The sequence below is a fragment of the Acinonyx jubatus genome, chromosome E2 (genome assembly GCF_027475565.1).
Source record: "Acinonyx jubatus isolate Ajub_Pintada_27869175 chromosome E2, VMU_Ajub_asm_v1.0, whole genome shotgun sequence".
NCBI lineage: Eukaryota > Metazoa > Chordata > Mammalia > Carnivora > Felidae > Acinonyx > Acinonyx jubatus.
Genome location: NC_069396.1, coordinates 18,040,494 through 18,055,281, shown reverse-complemented (window position 1 = coordinate 18,055,281; position 14,788 = coordinate 18,040,494). Strand labels below are relative to the sequence as shown.

General features: G+C 45.4%; 1 protein-coding gene across 5 annotated transcripts in view; it reads left to right on the top strand.

Annotated features, from left to right (window-relative positions):
- SLC7A6 (solute carrier family 7 member 6) overlaps positions 1-14,779 on the top strand; it is a 36,616-nt gene extending 21,837 nt beyond the window's left edge. For all 5 annotated transcript variants that reach the window (XM_027076070.2, XM_015068871.3, XM_015068864.3 and 2 more), the window contains exons 3-10: positions 715-840; positions 2,736-2,880; positions 3,570-3,693; positions 3,903-4,006; positions 7,701-7,797; positions 10,051-10,200; positions 10,311-10,494; positions 10,952-14,779. In XM_027076070.2, coding sequence (XP_026931871.1) covers positions 715-840; positions 2,736-2,880; positions 3,570-3,693; positions 3,903-4,006; positions 7,701-7,797; positions 10,051-10,200; positions 10,311-10,494; positions 10,952-11,046 — 1,025 coding nt within the window. In that variant the 3' untranslated portion in view covers positions 11,047-14,779. The remainder of the gene's footprint in view (positions 1-714; positions 841-2,735; positions 2,881-3,569; positions 3,694-3,902; positions 4,007-7,700; positions 7,798-10,050; positions 10,201-10,310; positions 10,495-10,951) is intronic.
- Positions 14,780-14,788: the final 9 nt, after the last annotated feature.

Genomic DNA, 14,788 nt, shown 5'->3' with positions numbered 1-14,788 from the left:
GAAGAGCTGGAATGTAAAGCCAGTAGTGCAGACAGGAGCCTAGAGAATGTCCAAGCAAGCTTTGTTTTGCATGGGCCTCACTGAGAATCAGGAGGTTTGGATAGAAATGGAGGGGGTGGATGGGGAGGGGGTCCTTGTAAGCTTAGGAATGGTGGTTAGCCTTATCTATAAAATGGGAATAGGAACACCTGTATTTTAAGGTTGTGAGAATTAATCGAGAGGATGCATGTGGAATTGTCAGGTACATAACAGGCTTTTAAAAATATATACTTACATGCAAAACATCGTCTCTCTAATTCCTAGGTGACTTGCCACTTGTATTTAAATTCACCTCATTTATTGATGGACCTCTCTTGTCCCCACTTTCTAATGTGGCCTTGGAAATGTTTTGTGCCTTGGGTGGCTTGGAACCTTGGGAGTCTGAGTGGGGAAGGGTGGGTGAAATCCATTATTTCTGGGCCTGGGGGCAATTTCCAAAAATGATTCTGGCTGTCAGAATTAATGAATATGTGTTAATGCATGCCTTTGTATCTTAACTTGTCAACAGTGATGGGCAGATTGTGGATATCCCTCCATTTGCCTGTTCTTGTGGTTCTGACTCGATCACTGGCCCCTTTGGTTTTAGTTAGGGCAGAAGTGATGCTCTCTAAGGAGAGGTTGGGTCACTGTGCCCTCAGCTCAAGCCTGCCAGTGATTTTATGTTTTTCCTTCTAGGTCTGCTGACATTTGTCAACTGTGCCTATGTCAAGTGGGGCACACGTGTGCAGGACACGTTCACTTATGCCAAGGTCTTAGCGCTCATTGCCATCATTGTCATGGGCCTCGTTAAACTGTGCCAGGGTAAGATGGGCCTGGGCTTGGAAGGAGGGTGAATGACTCCAGGAATTTGTGTGGATTTCCTGAGGAGGACATGGGAAATCTTGGCTTAACTGATCAGCTCATTCTATGTATATCCTAGACTGTCATTGAGAGTAAGACATCTGTTCCTGGGCTCCTTGGACCAGGCTGGCTTGGCCAACTGAACATGAGTCAGTCCCTCTCGCAGGGCTGTTTTCCCTTTGTGGAGGCTGGGAACATTGCAAGAAGGCAGCTGAGAGCCTAGGAATTCTTGAAACCTGGGTCGTGTGTAATTGGGTCATAAATGTAGCTGATGGGGATAGAGTGAGCCCTGCTGTGGCCCTGTTTTTGGTCTGTGACTGCCAGGCAGCAAGTAGGAAGACTTGGCCCTCCTTGAGAGGAGTGGGAAGGTGTGCATAGAAGGCGGATGGAATGTAGAAATGAGTGGTTATTTTGGAGTCTTTACTTTTTGCTTTTATTTAGCATTTGAACCCAAAGTCAGCTCTCAGCAAAATATTAAAATAGTATGAAGCACTGGCTTTCCTACATGTTGGCTTTAGGAAAGCTTTTCATTCCTGAATCAGAGTAAACTAGCAGGGAGGGTAAAAGGCCTCATGAGGTCTCCTGAGCTCTTAGGGAAGTCCTGTGGTGTCTTTGGCCAAGGATATCTCAATCACTTACTTAGCAACCCAGTTCTATATTGTCTGTCTCTAAACTCAGCTGTGTTTACATTTACCAGGGAGAGGTGAGACCCCCTTCTCAGATCTATTGGTTTTGGAATTCAGAAAGCTCTGTTTTCAAGTGCCTTCGGTGATTCTGGTCCAGTACCTTGGCATATGTGCCAAGTTAGTACAGCCAGCCATTTGGATGTCCCTGGAGTCTCAGGAACATCTCAGGTCAAATTGGGTAGCTGAATTAGCCTCCTACCAAGATCTGTGCCTTAGGAAACCACTGCTGTGAATGATGACTGACACCTCTCGGGCATGAAAACCCCTATTTTCCCTTCTCTTGCTGCACACCCATCCCTTTTTGATACATTAAAGGAATAGGTCTGCTTTTTGCAGGGGATTACAGCAGGCTTCCTTAGAAGTATGGATCTTGTAAGAAAAAAAAAAGTATGGATCTTGTTTAAAAAACCTCCAGTGTGTCTAGAAGGTCTCTCTTCTGGGCAACTGGGTGCTGCTCCGTTGGCTTTCAACTGTGGGGGCTCCAGATGCCTCCAAGGAGAACAACAGGTGCCTAGGCTGGCTCTCCATGGGTGGAAGTGGCTTAGGCCTACCCCAGGCGCAGTGAGAGATAAGAAGACCCCAGTTCCTACATAGCCTGTGATTTCCTGCTGCATGCAACCGCAGCCCCTGCAATTAGAGCAACAGAGTTCCCTCCATGAGAATGAGAAAACTGTTTGACCACATTGTACAGTGGTCTTGGCCAAAAGAGATAGTTCCACAGGAAGGTCTAATTGTTAGTTAAAAATGTAAAACAGGGTTACTTCTAAAAATAGGAAGAACTCTGGCCTACCGTGAGGTCACTTGGAAATTCAGCAGAGCTTTGGAAAAGGTGTTATCACTTCAGAAGGCAGCCAGGAATGTTTTTGTTTTTCTGAGATTGTGTAATTTTGCTAAAGGAATATGAACTTTCTTGAGGGAGTGGGTGGGGTGATAAAGTACAGGGAGCTGGTGGTTGTTCTTTTGGTGTTAAATTATGTTTTTTTCCTTCCCTCTGCCCGCTTGCTTTTCCCTTCTTTTCTTGACCCTCCTCTTTTTTTCTCCCCTCTTCACTTCCTCTTTCTTACTGCCTCTCCCTGTTCTTCCTCTTCTCCCTATACCTTCCATCTCTCCCCTCCTTCTTCCTCTTCCTTCTCCCTGAACCCCTTCCCCTATCTGCCTTTGCCCCCACAGGACACTCTGAGCACTTTCAGGATGCCTTTGAGGGTTCCTCCTGGGACATGGGAGACCTCTCTCTCGCCCTCTACTCTGCCCTCTTCTCTTACTCAGGTTGGGACACCCTTAATTTTGTAACAGAAGAAATCAAAAACCCAGAAAGGTAATGGTGGGATCACACTCTTTCCCCCCAACTTGGCTGGAACTCCTGCTAATAGTGGGCACACTTGCCCTCCTCCCTCTCCTCCTTTCTCTTTCTCTCATTCCTTCTTCTTCTCCCTACTGCCCTTTTTCTAGCTTGGAGGAATTAGGGGGTAAGCTGGGAATGAGTGAAGGTGGGAAAGCCCCTGGCTCCTCACCCTCAGGTTTACACTGAAGGATCCCCAGGGTCCTTGCTCAAGGAGAGGTCCTTCAGTGGGCAGTAGCTGACCCAGCTGGGGCTAAGGTGTTAGAACCTCGTCTCTGGTGCTGACACTGAGGCCTGAGGAGCCAGGAGCTTATTCTGGGCAGCCAGTTCCCCAGCCTGACCTCCAGTCCCTGGAGGACACTGCTCCTCCTTCAGTGGGGTCCATTGGTCCTATTGTGGTGAGGATCAAATACTGATCCCCAGCTATCCTCACAGAGAAGGGTTTCTCTCTCCCCCTCTCCTTCTCCCTGTCTCCCTTGCTCTCTCTGTTTCTCCATGGAAAGGGCATGGGATTCATATCCATCTTTGACCATGTGGGGAAGAGGAGCCTGCCTCAAAGATTTAGAACCAGGGAACTGTTAAACTTCAGAAAAATCCTTGGGTTAACTTTTTTTGACTCCAAGGATAGTTGATTCTAGGTAGTCCTGTCTCACTTGTCCTGACAGAAATTTGCCCCTGGCCATTGGGATTTCTATGCCAATTGTGACGCTCATCTACATCCTGACCAATGTGGCCTATTACACAGTGCTGAACATTTCAGATGTCCTTGACAGTGATGCTGTGGCTGTGGTGAGTACCCATTTGCTCATCACCTTTTCATACTGAATGGCTCAATCTTTCTTTCTGCAGCCATTCCAGTTCTGCAGGGTGGGATGATGGGTCTAGGTTAGAGGGTGGGTGGGCTGCTCAGTAGTGATGGCATTTGTCCTGATAGCATAGGTACAGGAGGCTTATGAAAGCCTGTCCTGTGCTGAGTGCCTTCTGTGCTCTGCCCTCAGACATTTGCTGACCAGACATTTGGCATGTTCAGCTGGACCATTCCTATTGCCGTTGCCCTGTCCTGCTTTGGGGGCCTCAATGCGTCTATCTTTGCTTCATCAAGGTACTGTGTTTCTGCCTTACCAATAACAGACTGCGGTATTTAATCCCCTCAGGCTCTAGGTGAGCCTGTAAGAGCCCTTCTTTCTCTTGGATATATAGGGTGTATGTGTGTGTAAGCTAATGTGCATGCATATGCTTGCCTTTGTGCAAACATTGTGTGCTTGAAGCTCACACTTCCATCTGAGACGAGGACAAACTGGTTAGAGGTAGAGCGGAGGAAGGTCGTAGCTTGGAGTAGTGATCCTGTCAGGGACTATACTCTAGGCTCCTAGAGTGGGTTATCTGCAGCCCCAGGATTCATTCCTTTAGAAGATTATTATTGAGCACTTGCTGTGTACCAGGTATTAGTACAGGATAACTCTGCCCCTCATTTCAAAAACACTAAGGCTGGCAGGTAGGCTCTTGCTCTCCTCTCTACATAGAGACTTATCTATAGGAGCATTTGTCTTTCCTCCTGTTTCAGAGAAAAGAGCAGTTCTGCTTTTCCAGGCTCACTCTGGGTTCTAGTACCACCCTCTTCTTTAGCATTTTGCTTCATCACTTGGCCCTTCTCTTTGGTGGATGTTCAGTTGGAGCCAGCTCTGCGCTTCTCTCATTTCTACTTAGTGAAATCACAAAACAACTTTTCTTATCTCCCTTCTTCCTTATGGACACACTTCTTGAGGGAATAGTATGCATTTTGACACTCAGTCATTTTTCTAACCATTATACTTTGGCTTCTACTACCTAAAGAAATGTTCTTATTACCAGTGTACCTGGGTACATTGTGTACCAGTGACCTCCTTCTTAGCCTGCTTTTAGGTCCTTATCCTACTGGATCCCCAAAGCAAGTGATGCTTACCACCCTCTACTTCTGAAACTATTCCTGTGACTCTGTGACTCTCTGATATCTGAGAGAAAGGCTTCTTTCCCGATTTCTCTTCCACTCACCTTATAAACGTTGCTGTCCCAGGACTGGGAGTGTAATAGATATTCAATAGATATTTTCTGCATGAACAGATAAGATGAACTAATAAAATAGTTTCATCCTGTTTATTTTTCTTACTAGTTTTGACACCCCAGTCCATGTACCTGGGGTCTCCCTAGGGTAACCAGAATAATAGAGAAATCAAAGTCTTGTAAAACAGTATGGTGTCATCTTCCCTTGCTTCAGCCTGGTGTGGCCAGGGTTGCACCAGATGTGACTCTTAACAAGTTACCCCACCCAGAGATGGTGTTTCCTATAGCCTTACCCTTACTGATTCCTAAGACATCCCAATTGGCTCTGTCAATCTTCTTCTTCTTCTTTTAATTCTTTAAATGTTTTTTTTATTTTTGAGAGAGAGAAGGAGTGAGAGAGACCGAGCATGAGAAGGGGAGGGGCAGAGAGAGAGGGAGACACAGAATCTGAAGCAGGCTTCAGGCTCCCAAGCTGTCAGCACAGAGCCTGACACAGGGCTCAAACCCATGAACTGAGATCATGACCAGAGCCGAAGTCAGATGCTTAACCAACTGAGCCGCCCAGGCACCCACCCACCCTTCCTTCCTTCCTTCCTTCCTTCCTTCCTTCCTTCCTTCCTTCCTTGGTTATTTATCTTTGAGAGAGAGAGCATGAGCAAGGAGGGGCAGAGAGAGAAGGAGAGAGAGAATCCCAAGCAGGCTCTGCGCTGTCAGTACAGAGCCCCAGGTAGGGCTTGAACTCACAATCTGTGAGTTCAGAGATCATTACCTGAGTGGAAACCAAGAATTGGACACTTAATCGACTGAGCCACCAGACACCGCTCTTTTTTTTTTTTTTTAATGTTTATTTACTTATTTCGGGAGAGAGAAAGCAAGAGAGAGAAAGAGAGCAGGGAAGGGGCAGAGAGAGGGAGAGAGAAGGAGAGAGAGAGAGAGAGGGGGGGGGGAGAGAGAGAGAGAGAGAGAGAGAAAGAAAATCCCTAGCAGGCTCCACACTGTCAGCACAGTGCCTGATGTGGGGCTCAATCCCACAAACCTTGAGATCATGAACTGAGCTGAAATCAAGAGTCGGACACTTAACTGACTGAGCCACCTAGGTGCCCCAGCTCTGACAGTCTTCTTAAAATACTTATGTGGTAGGTGCCTTTTAACCTCATTCAGCTATATTGTGGCATTGACAGAATGGGGGTGGGGATAGGGGATGCAGAGAGTAAGGGTCTGCATATAAAGGGGACTGCAGTGATGTCAAGATAATGCACAATTGTTTCTGTCTTACCTTCTCACTTTTTCTTTATTACCTATGTAGTTGTCTTTGTCTTTGTACTAGACACCTTTGCTGCACCAGGACATTACCTCCCCTTCCAGCATCCCCTCTACCATATTTCTTCTCTACCTAGCACAAATTATTAACCTCGTGTGAGCCAACTCCCAATATCTTGCCCTATGACCCTTCCAGATGCTATCTTCAACTCCTGTGGCTCCACCTGGATGGCCCACAGGTATCTCAATGCACTCCACTTGTGCTTTGTCTCTAGTTGTGATGTTATGTGCTATCAGTTCTCCTTGTGTGGCCTCTTTATTTTTCCCTTGGTGTCTACCCTCTTCTTCCAACTCAAACATGTACATGCATGCACACACATATATACACACACACACATGTAATGTATCACCAAATTTAGTTGAGGTTGTCACATATGTCTTGTTCTCTCCTAAACCAGGGTGTCTACCCTCATTCAGGCCTCTTCTGGGACAGTTGTCACAGATTGCTTTCTTGTGTGGCCTTCTCCCTATACCCTAGCCTCTCCCTCCTTTAGTTGGCTTCCATGATGCCCCCAGAGTCTCTGTGTCAAATCCTGTCAGGCCTTTACTTCAGAGCCACAGGTGACTCTCGGTGTTTGTTTAGACTCCACAGCATGGCCTGTGTGCAAGTTCTTTCCAGCTGTCTCCTCACACACCTTATCCTGGGACTGCAGGCATTCTAGTACCAACCTTCAAGGAGGCCACCCTCTTTCACTCCTCCAAGCTTCTTTTGCCTTTGCCTATGCTGTTTCCCACCTACCCACTCACCTTCTGGCAAACTCCAACTCTTCTTCCCAGCCCAGATATGGTTATCTCTTGTAAGGTTTTTTATTCCCTCAGCCCACCCAAGCCTGGTGAATGCCATGTGCTCCATGATGATGCTGTACACCCTGGTCTGTGGTTCATTTCTCTGCTGCTCTGTTTCTCAATCAGTAGGGCTCTTTGGGGACAGAGAGGAAGCCTGGGTTGTCTCTTTGAGCCCCAGGCTTGTCCTGTCCTATCATATATCAGGAGCTCGGGGAAGATAGAGAGAGAGAGCTGGCTGCCCTTCTTTAAACAGCCATTGTATTAAGTATGAAATTTGTGGGGTGATAGAGTGGAGGTACCCTTGGTGGAATGGATTGGAGTGCCAGTGAGTGATGGGAGGGTGAGGCATTCATTGGGTGATCGGTGGGTTTTATAGCTGAGGGGCTGGCGGCTGTCCATGGCCAACAGTGAGGTAGGACGTGCCTGGATAATGTTGAAGTACTGTACCCATGGTTGGAGGTTGGAAACATCTGTGGGTAAAGTTGGGGTGAGGGTGAGGGTAGGTTGGGTTGGGCATGCATAGAGAGCATGTGATGCTCCTGAGACACTGCCTCCTGCTTTTTTCTGGAGCTCTGAGCCTAGTTTGTCTGAGGAGTATGGCTGCATGGCTAAGTGAAAGGATCATCCTGACACACTTCTTGTCCTTTTAGGTTGTTCTTCGTGGGCTCCCGTGAGGGCCACCTCCCAGATGTACTGTCCATGATCCACATTGAGCGTTTTACACCCATCCCTGCTTTATTGTTCAATGTAAGCTCTGCTGGGGTGGGTGTGGGGATTGTAGTCCCTTGCTGACATTATGAGAAGACTGGGTGGGAGGTATAGCAGCTTCTTAAGACATTTCCCAAGCCAAAGGGCACCTGGGTGGCTTGGTCAGTTAAGATATTTTCCAAGCCTCTTAGTGTTTATTCTCTTTTCTTAAACTTTTTTAAAAATATAAAAGTAAAACAGAGCACCTAGGTGGCTCAGTTGGTTGAGCATCCGACTTCAGCTCAGGTCATGATCTCATAGTTCGTGAGTTCGGGCCCCACACTGGGCTCTGTGCGGACAGCTCAGAGCCTGGATCCTACTTCAGATTCCATGTCTCTCTCTCTCTCTCTGCCCCTCCCATGCTCACACTCTCTCTCTTTCTCTCTCAAAAATAAAAACACATTAAAATTTTTTTTAAGTAAAACAATTATATTAGAGAAGGAAACAGTACAAAAGAATATAAAAATGAATTTGTAAAATTTATCTTTTCTGTCAGTAGTTCTTTTCTTCTCCTTCTCCTCCTTTTTAGCTCCTTTTTTTTTTTTTTAATTTAATGAAAGCATATCTAGAAAAGCCAGTCCAGTTGTATACCAACTACCTAGGGGCCTCTATTCATACTATAGACATCATAGATTTATATACAGTAGATAGCAGTAAAGCATTTTATTCTAACAAAATCAGTAAATTATGAAAGTATTCTAACAAATGAGAAAAGACCTGAAGTAGGACTGCCATTTTCTCATTTGCACTAAGGTATTATATATATGAAGGCCAACAAAGGCCTTGAGAAACCTTACTCCAAGATTTGGTGGACGGTTTATTTATTTATATATTTTTGTCATTTAGTTATTTTCTGGTTTCATCACTTTAAATTTTGGATTCATCTGGAATTTATAGTGTATGGAGTGAGCGGGGGGAATTCATTTAATTTTTTCTCAAATGGCTAGCCAGCCATACCAATATCATTTATTAAATAATCCATTTATCCACAGTTTAAAATTATTCTTGTATAAAAATAATAGCTAATTTTTAGGGTGCTTCATATGTACCAAGTACAATTACATACCCCTTAAGTAGTATCATCAGCTCAACTTATCTTCTCCATTAACACCAACCTTCATTATTTAGCTTTGTACTGAATTTCTAAAAACTATTTTTTTTAATGCTTATTTATTTTTGAGAGAGAAAGAGAGAGAGGGAATGTGTAGGGGAGGGGCAGAGAGAGAAGGGGACAGAACATCTGAAGTGGGCTCCCAACTGACAGCAGTGAGCCTAATGTGGAGCTCGAACTCATGAACCACGAGATCATGGTTTGAGCTGAAGTCGGAGGCTCAACTGACTCTGCTACCCAGGTGCCCTGAATTTCTGAAATCTAAACAGGGACTAAGGATACTTCTATAGTTTTTTCTAACCCTCTGAAGTTTTCCTGGCAATTACATTTGTATTTCTCTTTATGAACTTCATTATTTTGTCAAAATAACATAAAATCTTCTCAGTATTTTTATTGGGATTGCATTGAATTTATAAATTTAGGGGAGATTTGACATCTTGTTTTTGAATCCTCTTTCACCCCACTTTTTTCAATACAGTCCCCTTTCTCTCCCAGAATGGGCTCTTTTTGTTTTAAATCCTTTGTTGATAATAGGTGAAAAGATTAAATGGGGAAACTCCATATTTTTGAAGTTTAAGTAAATCTGACCTTTCCCAGGACTCTAGTCCCTGATTCTGTCTTCTAGGACTTTTTTGTTCCAGAGGGCAAATTCTGTCATACCTGTTTTATCAGGGGTATAGATCCATTTTGCCAATCTACATTTCTAAGACCCCAGGACAGTGAGTTGGTTCTGGAGGCATTTCCTCCATTTATAAGCCAGGTAGTTGGGACTCAGGAGTGATGGTCTCCAGAGGGCAGTGTGTTTCATGTTGAGGTTGATGCATCAAAGTGAGGAGGGCCTAAATATCTGCCATCAGAAGGGGAAAGGAGTCTGGCTTCTTATTGAAGTGCTTGCAAAAAAGAAGGGAGGCATTGTGTATAGGAAGAGCCAACAGAAGAGGGAGAGATGCCACCTTGAAGGTTAATGCAGAGAATTGACCTATCTGATGCCAAGGGGTCACTGAAAAGAACTGGAGGTAGTCTGGTAAGCTAAATCAGCAATGAACGGCAGATCTCGTATTGATTGCTGGGTGGTTGGAGTCTCCTGGGGTGGCCTGTTAGTGACAATGCCCACTCCTTCTTCCCATCCCCTCCTCCTCCAGTGTACCATGACACTCATCTACCTCACTGTGGAAGATGTTTTCCTGCTCATCAACTACTTCAGCTTTAGCTACTGGTTCTTCGTGGGCCTGTCTGTTGCTGGACAGCTCTATCTTCGCTGGAAGGAGCCTGAGCGGCTCCGGCCTTTGAAGGTCAGTGACTGTGGACAGACAAGAGGGGTGGGCCATCTCCTGTAGGTGACTTCTCTGTACCCTGTTCCCGCATAGTGCTTTACCTCGTATCTCACCTCCCTCCATTTCAGCTGAGCCTGTTTTTTCCCATCGTGTTCTGCACATGCTCTGTGTTTCTGGTGATTGTGCCTCTATTCAGTGACACCATCAATTCCCTCATTGGCATCGGGATTGCCCTCTCCGGGGTTCCTGTGTATTTCGTGGGTGTTTATCTGCCAGAGTCCCAGAGGCCACTACTTATTCGGAATGTCCTGGGTAAGTTTCTTTGCCCATCACTCACTGCCTCTGTGTGTGTGTGTGTGTGTGTGTGTGTGTGTGTGTGTGTGTATGTGCGTGTGCACACACAGATGTGTGCAGAGGTGGGAGTGGTGGCTAAAAGCTTCCCCTACACTAGTGATGTACTGGAGACCACGTGACTTCTCAGTGACATGAGCACTTTAGTTCTAACTTTAGAGTCCTATTTTTGGGTTAAAACACTCCCTCCTGAAAGTGCAATCCATGTGGGGAGATGGGGAGTCATGTATCACTTTCTGGTTGGGCATGGAATGGAGGACAGTGAGGCTTATGGGGTTAAGAGGCAAAGCCTGGCACAGGATACCCAAGGGACAAGTGGGAGGGGGCCATAGATGTGCTTTAATCAACATTGTGGTGTTCTTATTGGGGTTGTAGCTAACCATCAGTTTGCTGAATTCTGTTCTCTATTTTCATTTAGCTGCTATCACCAAAGTCACCCAGCAGCTTTGCTTTTGTGTCCTGACCGAGCTTGATGTAGCTGAAGAGAAAAAGGCTGAAAGGAAAACTGACTAGAGGCCAGAGGTGATGTCCCTTGAGGCCTGGAAGACCAGCCACAGCCACCAAAGTCCAGATGACAAGACTGTACAGGCCCAACTCTCTTGTTCTAAAGGATCCTGTGGGCCACATTATGTAAGGGGGCTCAGGGCCAATGGCCTGCTTTGGTGGTCACTCTCATTGGGAGCAGACTCAGGGTCTGAGGCCAGCCTGAAGGTGGGAACTGTATAGAAAGTGGTGGTGGGAGGGCTTGGGGTCAGGGGAATAGTTGTTTCGTTTTGTTTCTGGTGAGTAGGTACAGCTTACCAAACACTTGGCAAGTTGCACTGGGGAAAAGGAAGTGCTAGGTTAATAGCTGTGGCTGGTGGTTCTGAATTTGATATTTGAGGTTTGAATCAGAAGTCTCTACAAAAGGGGCTGCTTTATGGCAAGTTTTCCTCTGACCAGGTCCAAGCATCTGACTGTAGAGGCCTAAAATGCTATCATTTCTTCCTGTGACTCAAAATCTTTCCCTGGAAAGACGGCTGTATTCCATTATTTATTGATATTATTTAATCCAGAACCCCAGTTCTAGCAAAGCATTGGTGTTCATTCATCTACCGAATGCCATAGACTGATTGTGTTTAAAAATTCAAAGTTACTCCAAACTGAGTCCCTCTGCCCTTAGAGGTGTCTCTGTGTGGTGGTGGATCAGACTCAGACCACAGATTTTTTGGTTTTAGCACATTCTTCTGTTGAGTCTTAGCTGCAAAGGTGAACTTTAAAGATTTTTTTAAACTCATGTATCAATTACACGTTAGTCAATAGGTCACAGATTACAAGCACCTGGCTCAAATCAGCAAGGACAAATGAACAAATTCATGAGTCAGAAGTCTGGTAATACTGCTATTTTGAAGGATAATCCTTTATTTTACTTGAGACCTTAGGTCTTTGTTCTAGATGATAGAAGGTAAATTTCTGGGTTTCTGGTATGAACGTTAAGAGGACATGAACTGTTCTAGAATTCAAGTGGATTACCTGAATTCTCTCAGCTGTCAATGGCTTAGAGACCATCTCATGGACCCAAGCCACCAAATAGCTTGTTTCTTTCTGTAAGGGCCAGTGTGAGGGATGCTGTGCAGACCCACACAAGCCCACCTTGGTGCTAGAAGTGGTCATTTCCCTTTTCTGAAAACCTCACATCATGCTGCATGCTCCTCTTCTATCCCCAACACTGGGCTCTGTTTACACTCCGAGCTGTCTTGGTGTGGATCATCGGGATAGTGCATACCTGTCCTGTCTGCCTCCGCTTGCTGGAGGTTTGGTGGGCCTGCAGTCTCAGGAAGAGCTTGGTACTTGTGTGGACCTCTATTTTCTCCCTGTGGAGATAGTGAAGACTTAGGGGGGAAAAAGCTGCTTCATCCTCAGATCTGGCTCCTCAGCAGACTGCGTGATTGGAAGCAACTAATTCTGGTGCTCAGGCTGTGCTTTAGCATCCAGGTCAGGCCAGAGCAGATTTGGCCTAATGGATGTTCGTTCCCTCATGGACAGCCATGGTTGCGGTGGACTGTACATCTGCCCTGTGATGTGTCCAGACACTGTCATCCTGGGTCCAGAGGAACCTGCAGACTTGGCTCATCCCCTGCCTGGACTTCTTATCCTTTGGTTTTAGAATTGGTCAATTGTAAAGACAAGAATGAGGCAATCTCCCTTCCTGATCATTCTTTTCCACCAAATGGCCCCAGTCGCAGTCAGGGGAATGGCCTTGGTCATACTTGCTCAATAAAGACAATCAGGGGAGCATGAGCACAGCTGTCTTCGGTTCAGGGCATGCATGGATGAGAAAATGAGAGGACATTCCTACTGTCATGGGTTGGGGCAATAGGGAGTCTGTGCAAAGGCTGACTTGCCTAGACTGTGTAAACTTGACTCCTGTCTGAGGCAAGATGGCACTTTTCCCAGGGATCCTCTGGAGCTAATCATTGAAGTGGTTTGTGCTTGTCTTGAGGATCCCTGACCAAGGTTTTAGCTTTCTCCACTGAAGTAAATGACCAGCTAGTCCCAAGAACTTGCTGCCCCCCACTGGCTCCTGGGGGAAGCATGGGCCTCACACCCTAAGTGACCCCATACAAGCTTAGTGAGCCATGTCATCCCCCTCTCATTACTGGATGGCACCTGCATTTTTCCCCTCTGTGCTGGATACAGACTTCACCCAAGAACCCATCTGTGGGAGGGAAGCCAGAGACTCCCTACAGCACTCAAGCTTTGTGGTGGAATTAAATTTCTGCAAGGTCTTTGTTGTTCATCTCCTTCAATCCTTCTCCTGGTGTGCTAATCCCTTTTGCAGTAGGCACAGTATGTGAGGTTGTCAGCCCTTTAATGTTGGCAAACCTTAATGAGTATAGAAACAGCAGTGAGCACATTATAATGGCACTGAGTAGTTTTTAAGCCTTTGTTTCTATGCCTACAGGAGACTAAGATGACTAGTATTACACATGTAAATTGCTGCCTGTTACTTACAGCACTGAATTGTACCTTTGTGGATAGTTAGGATGGTAAACTAACATTTTGTTGGTTTTGTAGCCACAAGAGTACATATGGAATTTAATCACTTTGGCAGGTTTAACATAACTCTAGGAATATAGGAAAGACCTACAAAATGAACATAAAGTGAAAGAATGGGTGGAGGCAGGTTAGAAAAAGAGAGATACTTAAGAAATTATAAAAGATGTGGGTAGAAGACATCCCTGTGCAACTCATCTTTCCATGTGATGGGTGTTCGTGCCACAGGGCAAGAAGGCACATTTTGAATCAAAATTTCTGTGTATTATTTTCCTAGACCTGTACTATCCGGTACAGTTAACTATTAGGCACATATAGCTAATTAAATTTAAAAATATTGATTCCTCAGTTGCACTAATCATAAACTTTAAGAGCTGAGCCACATATGGCTAGTGGCTACTATTGTACAGTACAGATATAGAACATAATTATTGTGCATGAAGTTCTATGGGACAGTGTTCTCTTAGAAGAATAAATGCCAACTCAGAGCAAAGATGTGTGGTATGGAATGAAGTAGGGACAGAGTTTGCTAATAGGGAGTCCAAGTTCCGTTAATCACTTTTTAGTGAGTACTGTGCATAGTTAACATTTCTCATTGGAAAGCTAAGTTCAGGATATGCTTTTCTTTTCCTCACTTGCCTGAAGTCCTTAGTGTCTAAGGTCAATCCTGAAAGCTGTCTCACTAACCACTCCCCCCTGCCCATTTTTGGTCGAGGGTGGGGATAGGAGATAGGAGGTACAGTGGGAAAACGTGTAAAGCCATTCAGATTTAAAAGGTTTTTGAGGAGGGACAGCTGGGTGGCTCAGTTGGTCAAGCATCTGACTTCAGTTTAGGTCATAATCTCATCGTTAGTGAGTTCCAGCCCTGCGTCTGGCTCTGTGATGACAGCTTGCAGCCTGGAGCCTGCTTTGGATTCTGTGTGTCCCCCTCTCTCTGGCCATCCTCCACTCACCCTATGTCTCTCTCTCTCAAAAATAAATAAAAATTTAAAAAATATTAAAAAAAAAGGTTTTTGAGGAGTGTCTGGGTGGCTCAGTCCATTGAGCATCCAACTTTTGATTTTGGCTAAGATCATGATCCTAGGGTTGTGGGATCAAGCCCGCATTGGGCTCTGCGCTGATTGTGGAGTCTGCTTAAGTTTCTCTCTCTTCCTCTGTTCCTCCCCTACTCACTCTCTAAAAAAATAAAAACTAAAAGGTTTTCAAGGAATGACTTGCT